This window comes from Cervus elaphus, chromosome 12, assembly GCF_910594005.1.
Source record: "Cervus elaphus chromosome 12, mCerEla1.1, whole genome shotgun sequence".
In the NCBI taxonomy this organism is placed as follows: Eukaryota; Metazoa; Chordata; class Mammalia; order Artiodactyla; family Cervidae; genus Cervus; species Cervus elaphus.
Window position 1 is genome coordinate 95,109,313 of NC_057826.1, and position 19,982 is coordinate 95,129,294.

General features: G+C 42.3%; 1 protein-coding gene across 12 annotated transcripts in view; it reads left to right on the top strand.

Moving 5' to 3' along the window:
• LOC122704944 (SH3 domain-binding protein 1-like) overlaps positions 1 to 19,982 on the top strand; it is a 90,346-nt gene that overhangs the window by 41,046 nt on the left and 29,318 nt on the right. For 3 of the 12 annotated variants that reach the window (XR_006343993.1, XR_006343986.1, XR_006343985.1), the window contains 2 exons: positions 16,511 to 16,600; positions 16,762 to 16,884. The exons of 7 other annotated variants lie outside the window; for them this stretch is intronic. Coding sequence is in view for 1 of the 5 variants with exons in the window: in XM_043920087.1 (XP_043776022.1) it covers positions 16,511 to 16,600 (90 nt within the window). In the remaining 4 variants the exon portion in view is untranslated. The remainder of the gene's footprint in view (positions 1 to 16,510; positions 16,601 to 16,761; positions 16,885 to 19,982) is intronic. 2 more of the 12 variants (XR_006343994.1, XM_043920087.1) reach the window with 1 other exon arrangement.

The following is a 19,982-nucleotide window of genomic DNA, read 5'->3' on the forward strand; positions in this document are numbered from 1 at the left end:
AGCAGCTTCCAAACTAGGTGAAAACTCAGTCAAGGCTGTGGCAAATTCCCACTTCTTACCTCTTTAGGTCAAAGTTGCTCAGGCTTTAAGATAAAACTTAAAAGATCAACCAATCAGGCAGTATTTACGTGACCAAGTCCCAGTAAAACTCAGGCCACCGAGGCGCTGCCTTCAGCGTGTATGTGACACGTGGTTTCCAGAACAAATGAGCACTGCTCACAGCTCTGCTGGGAGAGGCAGCTGGAAGCTCCAGGGGTGGGACCCCGCTGGACGCCACCCCAGGTACCTCATCCTGTAGTTGATCCTCATCTGTTTCTGCTTTCACTGTAATCAACCATAACCATCAGTGCAGCAGCTTTCAGCAAATTCTCAGAGTCCTTCTGGGAAACTATGGAAGCCAAGAATGGTCTTTCAGATCCCTACTCTTGCAGTTGTTCTCAGGGGTGGTCTTGTGGACATCGCTGACTTTTAGCTCTCATGATTAACGCTGAAACAGTCAAATGAACTTTTGGCCTTCAGCTAACTCATCTGGAAAGTGGGGACATGATCGTATCTGAGCTGCTGACCTTCACAGAATGAATAATAAGCTGAAACAACATATTTGAAAGTACATTGTGAGCCATAAAACACTTTGTAAATCTAAAGTTATTCATTGTGTCTCGCTGTCTGTTTCAAGGAATTCCTGGTGAGACAGTTAACTTTTAGATAGCAGAGCAGTAGAGGTTAATGGCCCAGGTTTTGGAGTCAGCCATGTCTGGCTTCAGTTTTTCCCATGTCTACTAATTATTGAGGCTACTTAATCTCTTAAGTTTTGCCTTCCTCATCTGCAACATAGAAGTAGTAATATTTGGCTCACACAGTCGTTGTAAGAATTAAATGACTCTCAAATGCTCAACACATAGAGTTATTATTTTTGATGACCCCCCACTATGTTGGCTAGCCAGTTATGGAGATGGGGGTTGGAGGATGGAGATAATTTGCTAAATTTTTGCGTAAAACTCAACATATCATTGCTCTTTGCTTTACATTATTACTCCGATGTTTGTTAGTAAAGTTTTTTTAGAATACTAAGTAACTGCCTATATTAACAGAGTTAATATAACTTTGAAACTCTAATTTACCAGTAAAATATAATCAAGATTTCCTTTCATATGTCACTTTGGTTTTACTTAAGCACATATTGGTTGGTTGCTGTTTGATTGGTTAAGATTCCAGATTCTTCTTCATGCTGCTAATGACTGGATTCTAGTAAGAACTTACAGACTCACATAATAAGAATAGACACAGAAATTAGAATAGAGTTGGGGAAAATAGTGTGATGCCAGTATTTCTAAGAATATCTTTAAAATTTTTAGAGGACTTGATCAATTTTCCTTTCTTCTCTTGAAGACATGATTTCTTTCCCCTCTCCCTTCCCTCTTTCGAAGAAGAAATGATTTGTGCCTGCCTTTCTCTGCATTTTTGTCCTTTTTCCCAACCTGACTCCTTGCTGAGAATTGGGCATGGTGTCATTGCCAGGCAGGGTTCTCATCTTCCTCTGAAGGGTACTCAAGCTGCTCTTGAAGAGCAAAATGTCCACAGACAAAACAGTCCACTTCTGTTTGAATGAATTGAAATTGGAATGGAGCACAATATTCTGACAACTCTGCCAGGACAGTCTTATCAAATGTGGGCCTGAGACAGACTTTCTATTTTGTTTTTCTTTTCTAACTCTTGAGTAGTGTGTGAAACTGATCTCAGTGTGTGAAACAGTATGTGAAGGGATCTGTTTCCACACCTCTTTTCACTGCTTCTGGCCCACATCTCAGCCTCTCTCTGGCCCTGAGCTTCACCCCGTCTCTGGGGCTCACCTCTTCATGGGTTGTACCCTATTCTTCCCCCAACCCTGAGCTGCGCTCTCATTTCTGAGAGTCACCTGCCCTTGACTCCCGCTCCCATCTCTGAGCCTCGCTCTCTCTTACTTCCACCTTCCAGCCATCAGGAGAGAAGGAAGGAGAAAGGCATTACCATAACCCTTTAGGGACGACCACCGGCAAGCACACACGCCTCTTTTCATATTCCGTGGGTCACACTCAGGTTACAGGGCCACACTAAGCTGCAGGGCTCTTAATTCTGGTCTCCGTGCACATTCTCTGCCAGTACAAATTCACCTGCTTTACAGGGATTTTCTTTCTTCCTTTCTATTTTTTTTAAAATGGACTTAGTGGGTTTTTTAAAAAATATTTATTTGGCTGTAGTGGGTCTTAGTTGTAGCACATAGGGTCTTTAGTTGCGGCATGTGGGGTCTACTTCCCTGACCAGGGATCAGACCTGGGCTCCCGGCACTGGGAATGCAGTGTCTTAGCCACTGGACCACTAGGGGAGTCCCTGCAGTGGTTTTCAACAGTATATTTTGTGTTGTTCCCTAGGATTTTGCACCATTTTTTTCCTGCTCATCAACGATATGTGGCCGCTGCAGAAAATTTAGAAAGCACATAAGGCTGCTAAGGGGGCAGTAAAAATACGACTTACGAGCTTATCATCCAGGAGGAGCATTTATTCCGATTTCTGGCATGTTTCCTTCCAGGACTTTCTCTCTACGTTTCTTTTCTCTACCTAGCTAGGGTTAAGTTGTAAATGCAATTTTGTACTTCTCCTGTTTTTTTTTTTTTTTTTCCACTTATTGGTCCCTCTAGCGTCTAACTGGGTAGGGTTTTCACCTAAAAGAAGTGTCCCCAGTAACTGAGAGAGGGAGACAGGGACTCTGTCCTCAGAGCCCAGAGGAGGGAAATGGAAGGAGGATAAAGAACCGCAGTTCTGGATACTCAGGATGGCAGCCGCCTGTTCTCATTGCAGTCCACACCAGCTGGGGGTGGGGGTGGGGGGCTGTGCCCTGGGGAGGTGACCGGCCAGGCCTTTGAGAAGCGAACACCAGAAGGCCTTGAGCCAAAAGCATGTAGGCCAAGATGGAAGGAACGATGGCCTATGAACTCTGTTCAGGAGACTTGTTCGTGAACCCCAGGTGTCTGCACAGGGAAGACCAAGCCTCGGAGTGAACAAGGGCACCATCATGTGGCCAGGTCACCAGGTGTCAGTTCACCCCCAAATTCCTTCTCTGCTGGGAACAAGGCACTGGGGCAATTAGACATCTCAGTCCTCAAGGCAGCAGGACTGATGAGACCTGCCAGATTCCTGATGATTTTAACAAGGCTGGATCATGGGCAGGCCATAGCAGTAGAGAGATAGCCTCATAGTCGGAAGTGGACGGAGCATTGCCGCATAGTGTGATACACATGTTCTTCCAGCTGCATGTGTCTGGGGGCCACCAGGGAGGAGGAGACCAATCACAAACAGGGCAGGACTTGATGGGAAGAAGACATCATACCGGGCCTCCCGTAATACCAGGGAGTACAAGTGAATCCTCTTCTGTGCAAGTTTGCTTAAAGAGCAGTAGTAAAGTACTTAGAAAGTCATGCCTGAAAGTCTCTTGGATCAATATTCTCAAATTTTCTTGACCTCAATCAACTCTATGGATAAGAGAGCCCATTGTCTACCTAGATCAGTCTCCCACTGGGACACGAATTTGGGAGAGAATTAGGAGAGGGCCAGAATTATAATTTATATGGTCTTATTACAGTAACTGGAGAAAAAAAAACAAAATGATCAACAGAAATAAGACCTATAAGTAATTCTACAAATATAGTGTTAATATAAACCTTACGTAGTAATTGAAATCTTTGGCCCATGTACAGTTAAATGTGTCTCATCTAGAAGTTGTGGCAATCCCAAGTTTGTATTTGTGCAAAGCTTTGCAGTTAAAAAGCAATGTTAACCATTCAGCTTTATTTTATTGTTTAAATCCAATTTATTTTTTCCACTCTTTTTAAAAAACAATTTTATTAATCTTGTTTGGCTGTGCTGGGTCTTCATTGCGGTGTCAGCTTCTCTCTGGTTATGGAGAGCAGGGGCTACCATCTAGCTGCTGTGTGCAGGCTTATCATTTTTGTGGTTTCTCACGTTGCAGCTCCGAGGCTCTGGAGCACCAGCTCAACAGTGTGATACATGGGATTAGTTGCTCTGTGGCATGTGAGGCCTTCTCATACCAGGGATCAAACCCGTGTCCCCCACATTACCACTGAGCCACCAGGGAAGCCCCTATTCAGCTTTATTTTAAATTACCAAATAATGTGGGCAATAGATACCCTTATCCTACACTGAATTCTTCCTCCCACCCCTGACCCTCACCTGAGTCTCTGATTCTTGCCCACCCTTTCTAGATTCCACCTCTACTCCTGGGCCACAGCCCCATCTTGAGCCCCAAGTAAATAACTTGATAACTTTGGTAAAGTAAAGGAGGAGTCTTATCTTTATGGCATCACAAACCAGGAATAAATGTAAAATATCACACAACTGTGATTACAACTGCTTGCTAGCCCCAGTTCTTCATCATTTAGCGTAAGATTAACCATAGACTTTGGCCCAAACAATTCAGATATTGTGGCAATAGAGGACCCACATTAGAAGTATGAAAAGATTTATCCTGAAATATTAAATATGTGGCACTGGCAAGAGGACTGTGGCAAAGGAAGAAACTGATACCTCAGTTATATGGTGTCACAGAAATTAGAGTGTTTCCTTGGTAAAGAACCAGCCTGCAATGTGGGAGACCTGGGTTTGATCCCTGGGTTGGGAAGATGCCCTGGAGAAGGGAAGAGCTACCCACTCCAGTATTCTGGCCTGGAGAACTCCATGGACTGTATAATCCACGGGGTCGCAGAGTCAGACTGAGCGGCTTTCACATCCACTTTCATGTGCACTATTCCTGAACAGCTTGTTGCATCAGAAATCTCTCATATATGGACATTAATTTGGTACACTACAGTCTCAAATCAGTAAATACTTCATGACTCAAAGCAAAGACTTCACAGTACTTGAGAATGCTTATTCTTGTACATCAATAGGTCAGTTCAGGTCCTCTGGGAAACAGATGTCAGATGGAGTTAGAAGTTCAAGAGACTTACTGGGGAGAATGCCTGTGAAGGATTAGAGGGAGAGGGAATTGGAGAGGCTTCCGACTGTGATGCTGGCCCAATGCCTGTGAAAGGAAAGAGGGAAGGAGGACTGGGCGAGGAGCCTCAGCCTGCACACAGCTCCAAGAAAGTCAGCCAGCCCTGGAGCCCAGAGTGCTCATGCAATGAGTCCCACATCAGACAGATGCGCCCCATCTCTGGGACCCCCACTGTGTTCAGTCGCTGACTGGGTACAGCCTGGAGCAGGGTTCCGCATGGACAGCTAACTGCACTGCTTGCTGCGTGTTCTCTTGGAGGGAGATCTGAGCAGCCCACTCTGGCTTCCCCAGTCCGCCCCTGAGCTGCACAGATCCTTGGCCCCATATAGTCTGGGAACTGGAGGCATCGCTTCCTGAGGGAACGTCCTGATGGCTTATCTGGGATTGTGACCCAAACCCTCATTGCTTCAGGGTCTGAGCTCTTGGGAGCTGTACCCATTTCAGGCTACAGCTGCTGCCCGTGCCCATTCACCTTTTCAGCTGGGCAGGTGTTGTCAGGGGGAACCTAAGTGGACTGCCTGGGCCGCACATCACTCTGCCTGCTCTCATGTAGAAGCATAAGATGGGCAGTCCTGCCTCATGGTCCTACTAGTCACAGTCAGTTATCCCTGCCATCATGGTGACTCTTCTCACCTGCTGGTGTGTGGGTCCAAGGAGTCCAAAGATCCCTGGCAGTAGCCATAGCAGGTATTTCAGTGGGACTCTTGCTGTGTCCCCTGGCAGGAGTGCGCCTCCTTGGATACTGGGAATGCAACTCTAAGCCCAGAGTTGTCCAGTAAGCACAAAGTCCCTTACTGGGTCATTGGGCTTGATGGCAAGTGGGACCTCTCTTGTTTCTACCCCTTAGGTCTCAGTTGCTTATATGTTTCCTCCAGGAGACACATCATCATACAGATTCTCTGATTTAGTGTCTATACTGCATCCCCAAGGAAGGCACCCCATTTTGTGCAGATTATTGTCTCCGAGATGGCACCTCAGTTGTACCTTTGGAAGGCTCCCAAAGGAAGGCCACTGCTTTTGTGTGGTGCTGTATACGACATAATGAATGGCCTCAGGTGAGTGTGGCCACCTGCACACCCCCTTTACTGTGAAATGCGTTTCCTGATTGGATGCTGTGTTGTGGGATTTTATGCCTGTGAATCAGGTATTCTCTAAGTCCCTACATGGCGGTGTTGGCTGAGACTCTTGTGGGCAAGAAAACAAACCCATTCTCCAAATAGGTATCTTTCCCTAGGAAGATGAACCACTGGGCCTTGCAGCATGGAAGGGGCCCAGTGTGGTTTATTTGCCATAAAATGATGGGTTGGTCTCCTCAAAGAATAATGCCATTTGGGAGACTCAAGTTGGTCTCTGTTGCTGGCAGGTTGGAACTTCCCAGGTGCCAGTAGCTAAATCAGCCTCAGTGATGGGCATACATGCTGTTGAGTCCAGGCATGGCCTCCGTCTCTGCCATTTTGGCCACTCCTTTCATGTGCGTAATGTGTCAGTACTGGGAGAGTCGATGATAAAGCCTTCGCAGAACTGACACGTCATGCACGTGAATGGTTGACTGGGCCATTGGTCCCTGCCCCGAAATCTGTATTTTTTCTCACCTAGGGCTACTTTTTCTTTCACACAAAGTCAATGACCAGATGCACCGATCCCAACTCTGCTTATTGAGATTTTTATCTCCACTTTGTTTCAAGGCCAACCCTGAATTTGGCCATAGTGCAACTGCTGTCCACTTTCAGCTTGCATTTGCATACCAGGCCAAGTCACCCCTCAAACCCAGTTTTCCTTTTCCTTTTTCATCTGGCTGTGTGAGATTCCTGCATAGGTGGCCATATGTGTGAGCGAAGGAGGGGCATTGGCATAAAGATGGTGGGTAACATGGAGTCTGGGATGCCTGCCCATGGTCCTTGCTCATACCTTCTGGTCCTATTTGGCCTCAATCTCAGACATTCCATTTCCCTCTTACTGGGGACTGCTCCTGGACCTGTTCTACTCTATGACTTGGTGAGTCTAACAAAGCCCACCCCATAATGGGCAATTCTGAATCAACAGTCACTTGGCACCCTCTGATCAAGTATTCCAGTTCTAACAGGGCCCAGTAACATGCCAGGAGCTCTTTCTCAAAAGGCATATAATTCTCTACTGCAAGTGGCATGGTCTTGCTCCAGAACCCCAAGGGTTTGCATTGCGAGTCTCTCACCAGGGCTTGCAGCAGTGCAACATTTTCCATCCCTGGCTGCGACCCCATGGACTGTAACCTACCAGACTCCTCTGTCCATGGGCTTCTCCAGACGAGAATACTGACGTAGGTTGCCGTTTCCTTCTCCACACCAACACCATAGGGTCTTCTAAATCACATGGCTCCGGCAGCAGAGCTGCTTGCACTCAGCCCACATTTGCTGCAGAACTCATTTCTGCTCGGGGCACCACTCAGAGCTGGCAGCCTTCCATATTACTCTGTAAATGGGCTGGAGAAATATTTCTAGATGATACTGTGTTGCCTTCAGTCCAAAATGGCTCACCAAGTTCTTTGCTTCCATCTTTGAAATAAGAAATGCAAGAGTCAGGAATTTGTCTTTTACTTCTGAGAGGATGTCTTGGCAAACCCCTGACTACTGAACTTCTAAAAAAATTTACTCAGGTAGTAGTCTTGTCTCCCACCCTATGGAGCACAGGTGTCTATCAAGGCCTCTAGAGTGTTAGCCACCTCTTCTTGCTCAACCCATCCAACCAGCATGCTGTCACTGATGTGATGAATCAATGTAACATTCTGTGAGATGTCTGGAAACTCCAGATCACTTTAGACTGTGTCATGACCTGAGGCAGAGGAGGTAACAGAGCCCTCAGGCAAAACTGTGAAAGAACTGTTCTTATTAGGGAGTCTTGCATCAGACAGAAATGGCCTGGTTCTAGTACTGCCCCTCCCCTGCTCAGCTCAACCACTGGCTGAGCGGGGGTCAGGGGCGTGGCCTCAGGTGGATGAGTCGAGTACTCTGAAGGTGTGGACACTGGAGGCGGCCATCTCACTCCACTCCTTGCATAGTTAGAGAGGTGCCACTTCATGCTTCCCATCGTGTGTTTACAAAGGGTGATGTTTATTCACCTTAGTTTTATCCTGACTGTTGAAATACATTAGTTTTAGAAAAATGTGGGAAATGATATAACTTAGTAAAGAAGTGATTAGAAGTAATATCCAAATCTTAACATCCTTGGATAAATCGTGCTACTATTCTAGCACATTTTCTTTTTTTAATTCATTTTTAACTGGAGGAGAATTGCTTGACAGCATTGTGTTGGTTTCTGCCATATAGCACAAATCAGTGTTGTTGTATACACACACACACACAGGTTTCCCAGGTGGTGCAGTGGTAAAGAATCTGCCTGCCAATGCAGGAGACACAAAAGATGCTGGTTCAATCCCTAGGTGGGAAAGACCCCCTGGAGAAGGAAATGGCAACCTGCTCCAGTATTCTTGCTTGGAAAATTCCATGGACAGAAGAGCCTGGGGATCTACAGTTTATGGAGTCGCAAAGAGTCAGACATGACTGAGCGACTGAGCACACAAACATACACACACGTCTCTAAAAGCTCTTCCTCTTGAGCGTCCCTTCCACCCCTTCCCCCAGTCCACCCCTCTAGGTCATCACAGAGCAGGCTGGGCTCCCTGTGTTTATAGCAGCTTCCCACTAGCTATCTATTTTACATATGTTAGTGTATATGTGTCAGTGTTAGTCTCTCAATTAGTCCCACCCTCTTTACCCCCCACTGTGTCCACAAGTCCATTCTCTAATCTGCATCTCTATTCCTCCCCTGCAAATAGATTCATGAATACAATTATTCTGGATTCCATATATATGCATTAATATAGGATATTTGCTTTTCTCTTTCTGCCTTAATTCACTCTGTATAATGTATTCTAGGTTCATCCACCTCACTTCAGCTGACTCACATTCTTTCCTTTTTATGACTGAGTAATACTCCATTGTGTATATGTACCCACAATTTCTTTATCCATTCACCTGTTGATGGGTATCTAGGTTGCTTCCATGTCCTGGCTATTGTAAATAGTGCTTTAATGAGCACTGGGGTAGATGTGTCCTTTTGAATTATGGCTTTCTCAGGGTACATGCCCAGTAGTGGGGTTGCTGGATAGTATTTACAGAATCTCCATACTGTTCTCCATGGTGGCTGTGTCAATCTACATTCCCACCAACCTTGCAAGAGGGGCCCCCTTTCTCCACATCCTCTCCAGCATTTATTGTTTGTAGACTTTTTTAATGGTGGTCATTCTGCCCAGTGTGAGTTTTGATTTGCATTCACTGTAGTTTTTATTTTTGTTCCTCTAATAGTGGGCGATATTGAGCATCTCTTCATGTATTGGTTGGTCATCTGTTTGTCTTCTTTAGAGAAATGTCTGTTTAGGTCTTCTGCCCATTTTTTTGATTGGGTTGTTTTTCTGATACTGAGCTTCATGAGCTGCTTGTATATTTTGTACATTAATCCTTTGTCAGTTGTTTCGTTTGCAACTATTTTCTCCCATTCTGAAGGCTGTCTTTTCATCTTGTTTATAGTTACCTTTGCTACGTAAATTAGACTTTTCTCTTACTTTTTTTCCCCTTTAAAAAGCTGTCATCAAAGTATGCCATTTCTTGCATAATTTTTTCCTCTTCAGTAAATTTCATCTAACAATAGTTTTACCCTTAAAAAAGTGTTACTCACCTGCTGAAAAGAAAATGGATGTCAGTCTGGGAGTTACTGGGATGGGATTACCTTCACTTCAGAAGGCAGAGAGACCTGGTTGGGGGAAGGGTGGCTGTCCCTCATAAATCAGGATATGTCAGGACCTACACCAGTATAGCCATTGAAACGGCAGGCTTGTGTTCAACACAGTGACCAGCAGTGAGTAGACTGGTAAAATGTTGAATTGCTGGAGAATAAAGGAGAATCAGGGCCAGTAGACAGTAAACCCTATGATGAGTTTTTAAAATTAGTTCCACGTCTAGAGTGAACTCCACGGAGAGAGACATGCCCTTGGGCAAGGGTCAATCCCCAAATTCATCATGTGGCAAGGGGCAAGGCAGCAGAGAGTGAGGCAAATCAAATTTTCTACTGGCTCTCAGTGCAAGGTTGAACGATTAAGCCCTGGATACTCCTGGGCATCTCATGAGAGACTGGCCTACTGAGAAGAATGAAAAGCTTTTCTCATCACGTTAAGGTCAGAAGAATTAAGAGCTGTGTCCTTATTTTTTAAATTCCAAAGCACAGAAGGTGGTCATATAAGCTCAAATCAAAACATTTTTACTGTGCCTTTCAAAAAGTCTTCAAGTATGGGAATTACACATTAAATAATAAAATATGATTTAGCAAGTAAAAAAGAGTGAAATACTGATACATGCTACAACCTTGAAAACATTATTAAAAGGCCAGTCATAAAACAATTACACATTATATGATTCCATTTATATGAATACACAACTCTGAATATACTAAAATCTATTGAATTATACATTTTACATGTATGCAGAGTACATCATGCCAAATGCCGGGCTGGATGAAGCACAAACTGGAATCAAGATTGCTGGGAAAAATATCAACAGTATCAGATATGCAGATGATACCACCCTAATGGGAAAAAGTGAAGAGGAACTAAAGAGCCTCTTGATGAAGGCGAAAGAGGAGAGTGAAAAAGATGGCTTAAAACTCAACATTCAAAAACCTAAGATCATGGCATCTGGTCCCATCATTTCATGGCAAATAGATGGGGGAGAAATGGAAACAGTGGCAGATTTTATTTTCCTGGGCTCCAAAATCACTGCAGACAGTGAATGCAGCCATGAAAGTAAAAGATGCTTGCTCCTTGCAAGAAAAGCTATAATAAACCTAGAAAGCATATTAAAAAATAGAGACATCACTTTGCCAACAAAGGTCCATCTAGTCAAAGCTGTGGTTTTTCCAGTGGTCATGTATAGATGTGAGAGGTGGACCATAAAGAACACTGAGGGCCGAAGAATTGATGCTTTCAAATTGTGGTGCCAGAGGAGACTCTTGAAAGTCCCTTGGACTGCAAGGAGATGAAGCCAGTCACTTCTAAAGGAAATCAACTTTGAATGTTCATTGGAAGGACTGATGCTGAAGCTGAAACTCCAATACTTGGGCCATCTGATGCGATGAGCCCACTCGTTGGAAAAGACCCTGAGACTGGGAAAGATTGAAAGCATAAGGAGAAGCAGGTGACAGAGGATGAGATAGTTGGATAGCATCACTGACTCAACAGACGTGAATTTAAGCAAATTCTGAGAGATAATGGAGGACAGAGGAGCCTGGTGTGCTACAGTTCCTGGGGTCACAGAGTCAGATACAGTTTAGCAGCTGAACAACACTACATAAATCAAACTTTTTATATTAGAATTTGTTTCAATTCACAAGCTTTCCAGCATATGAGAAGTGGCTACGAGTATTTATTATTTAACATACTGACTACCCCAGTGTCATTTTCCCCTCTTAAAATGTGCCGCCAGAGTTTTAAGCTCATGGCACAAGCATTACTACAGATGTGTCTGCAGAGACAGGCGATTCTCTATAGTTTGAGGAAAGCAAAGCACAAGAGAAGGTTTATGACAGACCTCTACCTATGTAACTAAATTATCTGTCTTTTATGGAATAAGTAAGGAAAATTCAAATTAAAAAATGGAAGTAGCTTATGTGTACCTTGAAAATAAGTTAGATTATGTAGAATAAGAATCAAAAGCAAATTGTCATTCTGTGCCAAACTAGAAATTGCCACAGGCTATTTCCTTCCTTGAGTCAGACATACAAGAAATACTTTTAGAATTAAGCAAAATTTACTACTTTTGTTTGCTGAGAAGAGTAAATCCCTTTTATTCAGTCCATTTTGTATTTTTTTAAGAGTGCTTTGCTATTAAAGAAAGAAAGAAAGAAAAGAAAGAAGAAAGAACCAAAGAAAGAAAGGAAAAGAAATGAGCTTGAAAAGCTCATGCCATGTCCTTTTATTCAGTCCATAAGTGCTTTGCTACTAAAAAAAAAGAAAAGAAAGAAGAAAGAACCAAAGAAAGAAAGGAAAAGAAATGAGCTTGAAAAGCTCATGCCATGAAAAGGCATGGAAGAGCGTTAAGTTCAGGGTACTAAGTGAAAGACACCAATCTAAAAAGACTGTATACTGATTCCAGCCATGCGACATCTTGAAAAAGGTAAAACTATGGAGACAGTGAAAAGATCAGTCATTGAGGGATTGAAGGGGGCAGGAAAGGATTATTAAGAGAAGCACAGAGAATTTTTAGGGCAGTGAAAATATCTTGTATGGTACCATAAGGCTGCATACATATCATTACGCATTTGTCCAAACCCATACAGTGTACAAACACCAAAAATAAACTCTAAGGCAGGCTGTGTACTTGGGGTGCTAACGATGTGCAGGTTCATCAGTTGTAACAAAGGTATACTTGGGGCTGGGGATGGGGAAGATGTCGATAATGGGGGAGGCTATGCATCTGTGACGGTAGAGGGTATACGGGAAATCTCTATATACCTTCCTCTTACTCTTGCTATGAATCTACAACTTCTCTAACAGAGAAGTCTTTTTGAAAAGCACTTGTGTAAAACAATATGTGTGTAACTGTATTTTGGAGAGTATAACTTATGGAAATGCGATATATTTGACAATACTGCACAGAGAACATAGGTGGGGGTAGAGTCGTGCTGGAATAAGACGATAACACCAGATGGTAACTCAAACCCACAGGAACAAGTGAAGAGAACTGCATATGGTGGATGAGAAAGTTAACATAACAAGCTCTATAAATATATACTTTTTCTCCTTTCTTCTCTCAACTTCTTTAAAATACATAGTAGTATATAAAGTAACGATTATAACAATGTATTGTCGGGTTTCTAACATATATATGTAATATATGTATAACAATAACAGCACAAGAAGGGGAAATAAGAATAGAACTATATAGGGTAACATTTATATATCATAGTTAAGTTAGTATAAATCTGAAATATATGCTGATAAGTTAAAATGTATATGGTAAATCTGCCATTATGATGCTTTAAATTAAAATGCCATCCAAATTTTTAAAAACATCATTAAAGGAATTAAAATGTTGTAGTGAAAATATAGACTTAACGCAAAAGAAAGCAGCAAAGAAAGAACAGTGGAACAAAGAAGGCATGACTCATGTAAGCAAAAACGAAGTAGAATATCAGATGTAAATCCAACTATATCAATAACAACATTGAATATAGTGATATGAAAAATTTAATCAAAAGGCAGAGATTGTCAAACTGAAATTTTTTTAAATAGCAAGATCCAACTATGTACTGTCTATTGTAAGCACACTTTTTAAAAACTTTTTATTTCATATTGGAGTATAGCCGATTAACAGGTTTCCTGGGTGGCTCAGTGGTAAAGAATCCACAAGCAGTTGCAGAAGATGTGGGTTTGATCCTTGGGTTGGGAAGATCCCCTGGAGAAGGAAATGGCAACCTACACCAGTATTCTTGCCTGGGAAATCTCATGGACAGTGGAGCCTGGCGGGCGACAGTCCATGGGGTCACAAAAGAGTTGGGCATGACTTAGCTGCTAAGCGGACTTCCCTGTGGCTCAGTTGGTAAAGAATCTGTCTGTAATGCAGGAGACCCCAGTTTGATTCCTTGGCTGGGAAGATCCCCTGGAGAAGGGAAAGGCTACCCACTCCAGTATTCGGCCTTGAGAATTCCATGGACTGTATAGTCCATGGGGTCGCAGAGAGTCGGACACATCTGAGCGACTTTCACTTTTCACTTTTAGCCACTGAGCAGCAACAACATGGCCAATTAACAACGTCGTAACAGTTTCAGGTGGGCAGCAAAGGGACTTAACTGTACATATATTCATTCTTTCCCAAACTCCCCTCCCATCCAGGCTGCCACATAACATTAAGCAGAGTTCCACGTGCTAAACAGTAGGACCTTATCCATTTTAAATATAGCAGAGTGTACATGTCAATCCCAAACTCCCTAACTATCCCTTCCTCTTACCCTCCCCCACCCCTGCCCCCGGTAACTATAAGTTCATTCACTAAGTCTGTGAGTCTGTTTTATAGTGAACATACTTTAGATTCAAAGATACAAATAGGTTGAAAGTAAAAGGGCAAAAAAAGAAAAATGTACCTTGCAAATAGCAATTATAGAAAGCTGGAAAGCTGGAGTGGCTATCCTAATATCAGACAACTCAGTGAAACAAAAAATGTTACCAAAAATAAAGTTGAACTTTTTATAATGATAAATATGTCAGTCTATCAGGAAGATATAATAATTATAGTAAGTAAGTAAGTGTTAGTTGCTCAGTCGTGTCCGACTCTTTGCGACCCCGTGGACTGCAGCCCACCAGGCTCCTCTGTCCATGGGATTCTCCAGGCAAGCATACTGGAGTTGGTTGCTATTTCCTTCTCCGGGGGATCTTCCCAACCTAGGGATCAAACCCAGGTCTCCTGCATTGCAGACAGATCTTTACCACCTGAGCCACCAGGGAAGCCCAATAATTATATATTCACCTAACAACAGGAACAAAAACACATGGAGCAGACTCTGACAGAAATGAAAGGAGAAACAGACAATTCGACAATAGTAAATGGAGATTTCAATATTCTATTTTCAATAATGTACAACCCAAGAGAATTAAAATATATGCTCACATAAAAATTTGTACACAAATGTTTATAGCAGCATTATTCCTAATAGCCAAAAGATGAAAACAATCCAAGTACCCATCAACTTATGGATGGATAAACAAAATGTGGTATATCCATACAATGCAATATTATTCAGCCATGAAAAAAGAATATCAACAGGGTTTCCCAGGTGGCTCAGTGGTAAAGAATCCGCCTGTAATGCAGGAGATATAGGTTTGATTCTTGGGTCAGAAAGATTCCCTGGAGAAGGACATGGCAGCCCTCTCCAGTATTCTTGACCGAGCAATCCCATGGACAGAGGAGCCTGGAGGGCTACAGTCCATGGGGTCGCAAAAGAGTCAGACACACCGTGGCAACTACGCATGCACGTGTGAAAAGAAGTCACAAGAGAATCTTAAAAATACTTTGACATGAATGAAAATGAAGACACCATGTAATAAAAGTTATGGGATGCCACTTAAGTAGTACTTAGAAATTTATAGGTATAAATGCTTATATTAAAAAGAAGATCTCACATGATCTATGTAAGTCAAATCATTATGTTATACACTATAAACTTATCCAATGCTGTATGTAAATTATATCTCAATAAAACTGGAAGAAAAAAATTTTTTAATAAAATAAGGTCTGACATTAATAGCCTAACCTTTTACCTTAGTACACTTAAGTGAAATGAAGTCGCTCAGTTGTGTCCGACTCTTTGCGACCCCATGGCCTGTAGCCCACCAGGCTCCTAGGTCTATGGGATTTTCCAGCATGAATACTGGAGTGGGTTGCCATTTCCTCCCCCAGGGGATCTTCCCGACCTAGGGATCGAACCCAGGTCTCCTACATTGTAGGCAGATGCTATACCGTCTGAGCTAAAACTAAAGCATGAAGAAGGAAGAAAACAATAAAGATTAGAATGGAATCTAATTTAATCAGGTAGAAAATAGAAACGACAGTAGAGAAAATCAACAAAACCAAAAGTTGGTTCTTCAAAAACTTAAACAAAAATTTAGCTAGATTGACCAAGAAAAAATTGGAGAAGACTCAAATTACTAAGATTAGGAATAAAAGAGGAGACATCACTACTGACCCTAGAGACAAAGAAATAAATGGATGCATCAGAATGAGGCTGCCAACCTTTCCAAAGTGAAAGTGAGCACAAATTTCCCATCCTCTGGCATCAGTCTCTTTGAAGCACAGAAGGAGAAACAGCTTACAAAGCCATTACTGAAAGCCCCTAAGCTTAGTGGTTTTACAATTGCTTGAAAATCTGTCAACATAATCAGGACAAAAGGTATTGCAGCTTACCTACCCAAGTTGTTCCCATCTCCCACTGGACAAAAGAACTTGGTGATAACAGTGACTTAAAAATGGTAACATTGTGGCAATTACACATAAAAAATTCCCATTACATAAAAACAAAATGATCCACAAAAGTAAAAAGCACTCATTTGTATTTATTATTTTAGGAACAGCAGCAGATTAAAGCCATGACCCACTCACATCAGCATTGTTGATGGAGATAATACAGTTCAGTCTGAGAATTATGGAGATTCTGGTCTTTGCATCAGATGTAGTGGAAATTTATGGCACTCAGTGGCAGCCAGGTGCCTTGTATTAGTCTTCAGTAAACTCTGCTAACTGGTTCATTTTAGTATTCACTTAGTAAAATAATCTATGTGAGTGTGCACTAGTCACTCATAGTAAAAAGAAAAACTTGCACAAAGGAGCCCCCAAGCCCATTAGTGTTTGGCGATATTATTTTGAGAATCGTTGCTTTGTTTTGCAGCTGCACATGGATTGCTGTGTATCTACTTGGAAATATAACATACAACCCAGTGTCAGCACTGCCTTCCACCTGTCCTTTCAGAAAAAAATGGTAAAGTTGACTTGAGTCCCAATCACATGGAAGCCTAAGCTCTTCTCATGATTTCTGTGGAGTTTCAGGGGTGGAGTGCAGGTGGATACATTTTACAGTCTCATGATCTCTTTCTTTTGATTCTCTGTTCTCCTTTTATGTGCTGCATAACAACAACACAGATACAAAATTCCATCCCTCTTTAAATCCCACCATCAACAACAAGATCCCCTCAGAAAGACATTCTGGGAAGATGTGTGGGAAGAAGGCAGAAGAGTGAAATGACAGCCACACAAACCCTTCAAGTAATGGATTAGTTTTCTCGTTCTTAAAATAGTTTTCAGCTACCACTTTCTCCACTCCCTTCTTTCCCCTTCTACCTGCCCCCTCTCCCAGTCTTGGAGGGACACTCCTCACCTCACCCCAGTCAGCCTCCGTCGTGTTTGTTCATCTTGATCCTCCTGTGCTCCCTGCTTTTATTCTTGCTTTCTCTCCCTTGTTTAGAACAACAAACAAATGTAATCAGCCTCTCAGAGAGAAGAGCTTTAATATTTTTCCCAAAGCATGGCACCTGTGAATGAATGCTCAGGTTTTTGGGGTCTCACCTTCAGCTTATTCCCAGGGTTGATATAAGAACTCTTCCTTGAGAATCAACTGTGATTGGCGTATAAGATTATGCGAGAACATGGGAAGTGGTGCCAGTTAGATAGGAGGGAGAAGAATTTCTCAAGAAAGGCTGTAATTTTCTCAGAAGAAGGTGGTGGGAGTGTGGTGCAAAAAAAGAACTAAATGTTTAGTAAATATTTGCTGAAGAAGGAGTTAATGGAGTAGGCAAGTTATGGGAAAGAGAGGCGTAATGGGACAGGATAAAAAGCTAGAGTAGAGAGGGAATTCCCTGGTGGCCCAGTGGTTGATACTCTGAGTTTCTACTGCAGGGGGTGTGGGTTCGATCCCTGATCGGCAGGTAAGATCTGAGATCCCACATGGCTGATAGCAGGGCCAGAAAAAGAAAAAAGCTAAAGTGGGGGGATTATCCCTCTTCAGGAGGAAGGGGCCTCTTTTATGGAGATAGCCTATAAGGATATTAGAGGCTACAAGTAAGATGCATTTGCAGGGGAGTAAGGGTGGTCATTTGAGGGCATACTTGTGCAGTGACTTGGATTTTCTCAATGAAGTCAGGAACAAGGTCATCTAGTGACTGAGGCCAGAGGTAGAAGGCTCAGCATTATGGCTGGAGGCCATTATTTACCCGTGTTTCTCAGCTATAACATTGTACAATCTCATCCACCATACACAGCCACCTATTGATAGGAGCAGATGAAACATATAATCATATGGATCCTGGGCTGTGGTTTTGTGAGTCCAGTAAAACAGAAGGACATGAAGACCACTCAGCAAACACAGCACGAACCAAAAATGCCATCTAGGGGGAGATGGTAAATTGGAAGAAAATTTAATAGTTCAGAGGACTGGCCATGGATAAGATGAGCTATATTGGGAGCAAAAAAGTAAGCTATAGAAATAAGAGATTGTTGGCAGAGAGTACTCTGTTAATATTTAGAGGGTATCGCCGAAGATCAGCATTACATTATGACAGAGTATGACCCATGGGAACACTTTCTGTGGGCTGTAAGTGAAAATGCCTGGCATTGAGAAGAATGAGGGACTCAGAAGCTAGGGTGTGGTCAGCTTGGATGAAGACTGAGCCAAGGGCACAGACCTCACAAGAGAGAAATCAGGAGGATGGATTTTGGCAACAACAACATTGTGGTGGAGGAGAAGAAAACTTTCATACCGCATAAAAATAATTTTATTTATTAAAATGAAGTCATAATTTGCATGGAGTAAATACCAAAATCACTCACTTTGTGTGGGAATCAGAGTTGATCCTCGAGTGATGATGGTTAAGAGAAAGTGTGAGGAGCCTGGCAGGCTACAGTCATAGTGTCGCAAAGAGCTGGACACGACTGGAGTGACTTAGCATGCACGTACCGCATAATAGCAGAGAGAAAAAGGTGATCACAACCACAGTGCTTGACTCTGGCGCTTCACAAAGATCAAGACAGAACTCTAAAGCCTGAAAGGATAGCGTGTCCAGATTTTGTTTTCTCAATAAAGGCTAAAATGGGTGTGGGTTGAACGCCTGCTTGCCCAAGTTGTGCTCTTAGGAAGCCTTATAGTGATGGATTTTGGGAGTTACTGAAACAGTTAATGTAAGGAATGCTGCTCTAAAACTGGGTAAACAAGAACAACAAAAGATGCAAATGAGCTTATAGGGAAAACAGAAGTAGACCTACAGACATAGAAAACAAACTTATGGATACCGAAGGGGAGAGGTGGGGAATAAATTAGGATGGGACATATACACACTGCTATATACAAAACAGATAAACAAGGAGCAACTTTTGTGCAGCACAGGGAATTCTACTCAATATTCTGTAATAACCTATGGGGGAAAGAATGGTGAGCTATAGTCCGTAGGGTCACAAAGAGTTGGGCACGACTCAGGTGACTTAACACACACACAAGTTTATGTGTAACTGAACAACTTTGCTGTTTACCTGAAAATAAGACAACATTGTAATCAACTAGACTTCTTTAAAAAAAATATTTTCACAGACCCAAGAAAACTGGGTAAACAAATGCCTCATTAGAAACCAAACACATACACACATGCGTGCACACACACACACATATGCACACACACACGTGCACACACACACACACACACGCACACACACCCCTCTAAATCCTCACTCTAAAAGGCAGTTATCATGCAGAAGAAACAGATAGTTGAACAAATAACTTAAAAGTGCTTGAAAAAATTCTTCTTTCTAGATTAAAAATTCTTGGTGGAATTAATGAGATAAACTATGAAGGAACACGTATTCGGACATGTTGAGTAAAGCAGTATAAAAGCTCTGGAAACTTTTGCTCTGTTTCTTCAGAGCTCACTGTCCCTCAGGAAAAATGAAATTTTGCCTCTCATTTGACACTCTGACTTGAATTTGCAGATCTGCATCTTACAAAGTACTGTTTACCCATCCGTAAAAATTCCACCAATCAATGAACAGAGAAATTCTCTCAGGCTACCAAATTACCAGCTAATCCTAACAAAAAAGATAAATTTCCCTTCTCGATCATTACTCATAAGCTTTCTGGGACAAAATCTGAAAAAAGGAATAATTCCTGAAGAGAAAGACATCTGAACACGTGATTTCTGTTTATGACTTCAAGCAGCAAAGATTTAATTGCTAACTATAGGCAAATCAAAGCTATTAAAATTATACAAATAATGAAAAGTTTGTTTTAAATGCCAGAGTATGCTCTAAGAAGAAAGTGAAAATTTCCCTGATGAACTAGAATTCAATCCATTCATTGATTCACTTATTCAAGATATAGT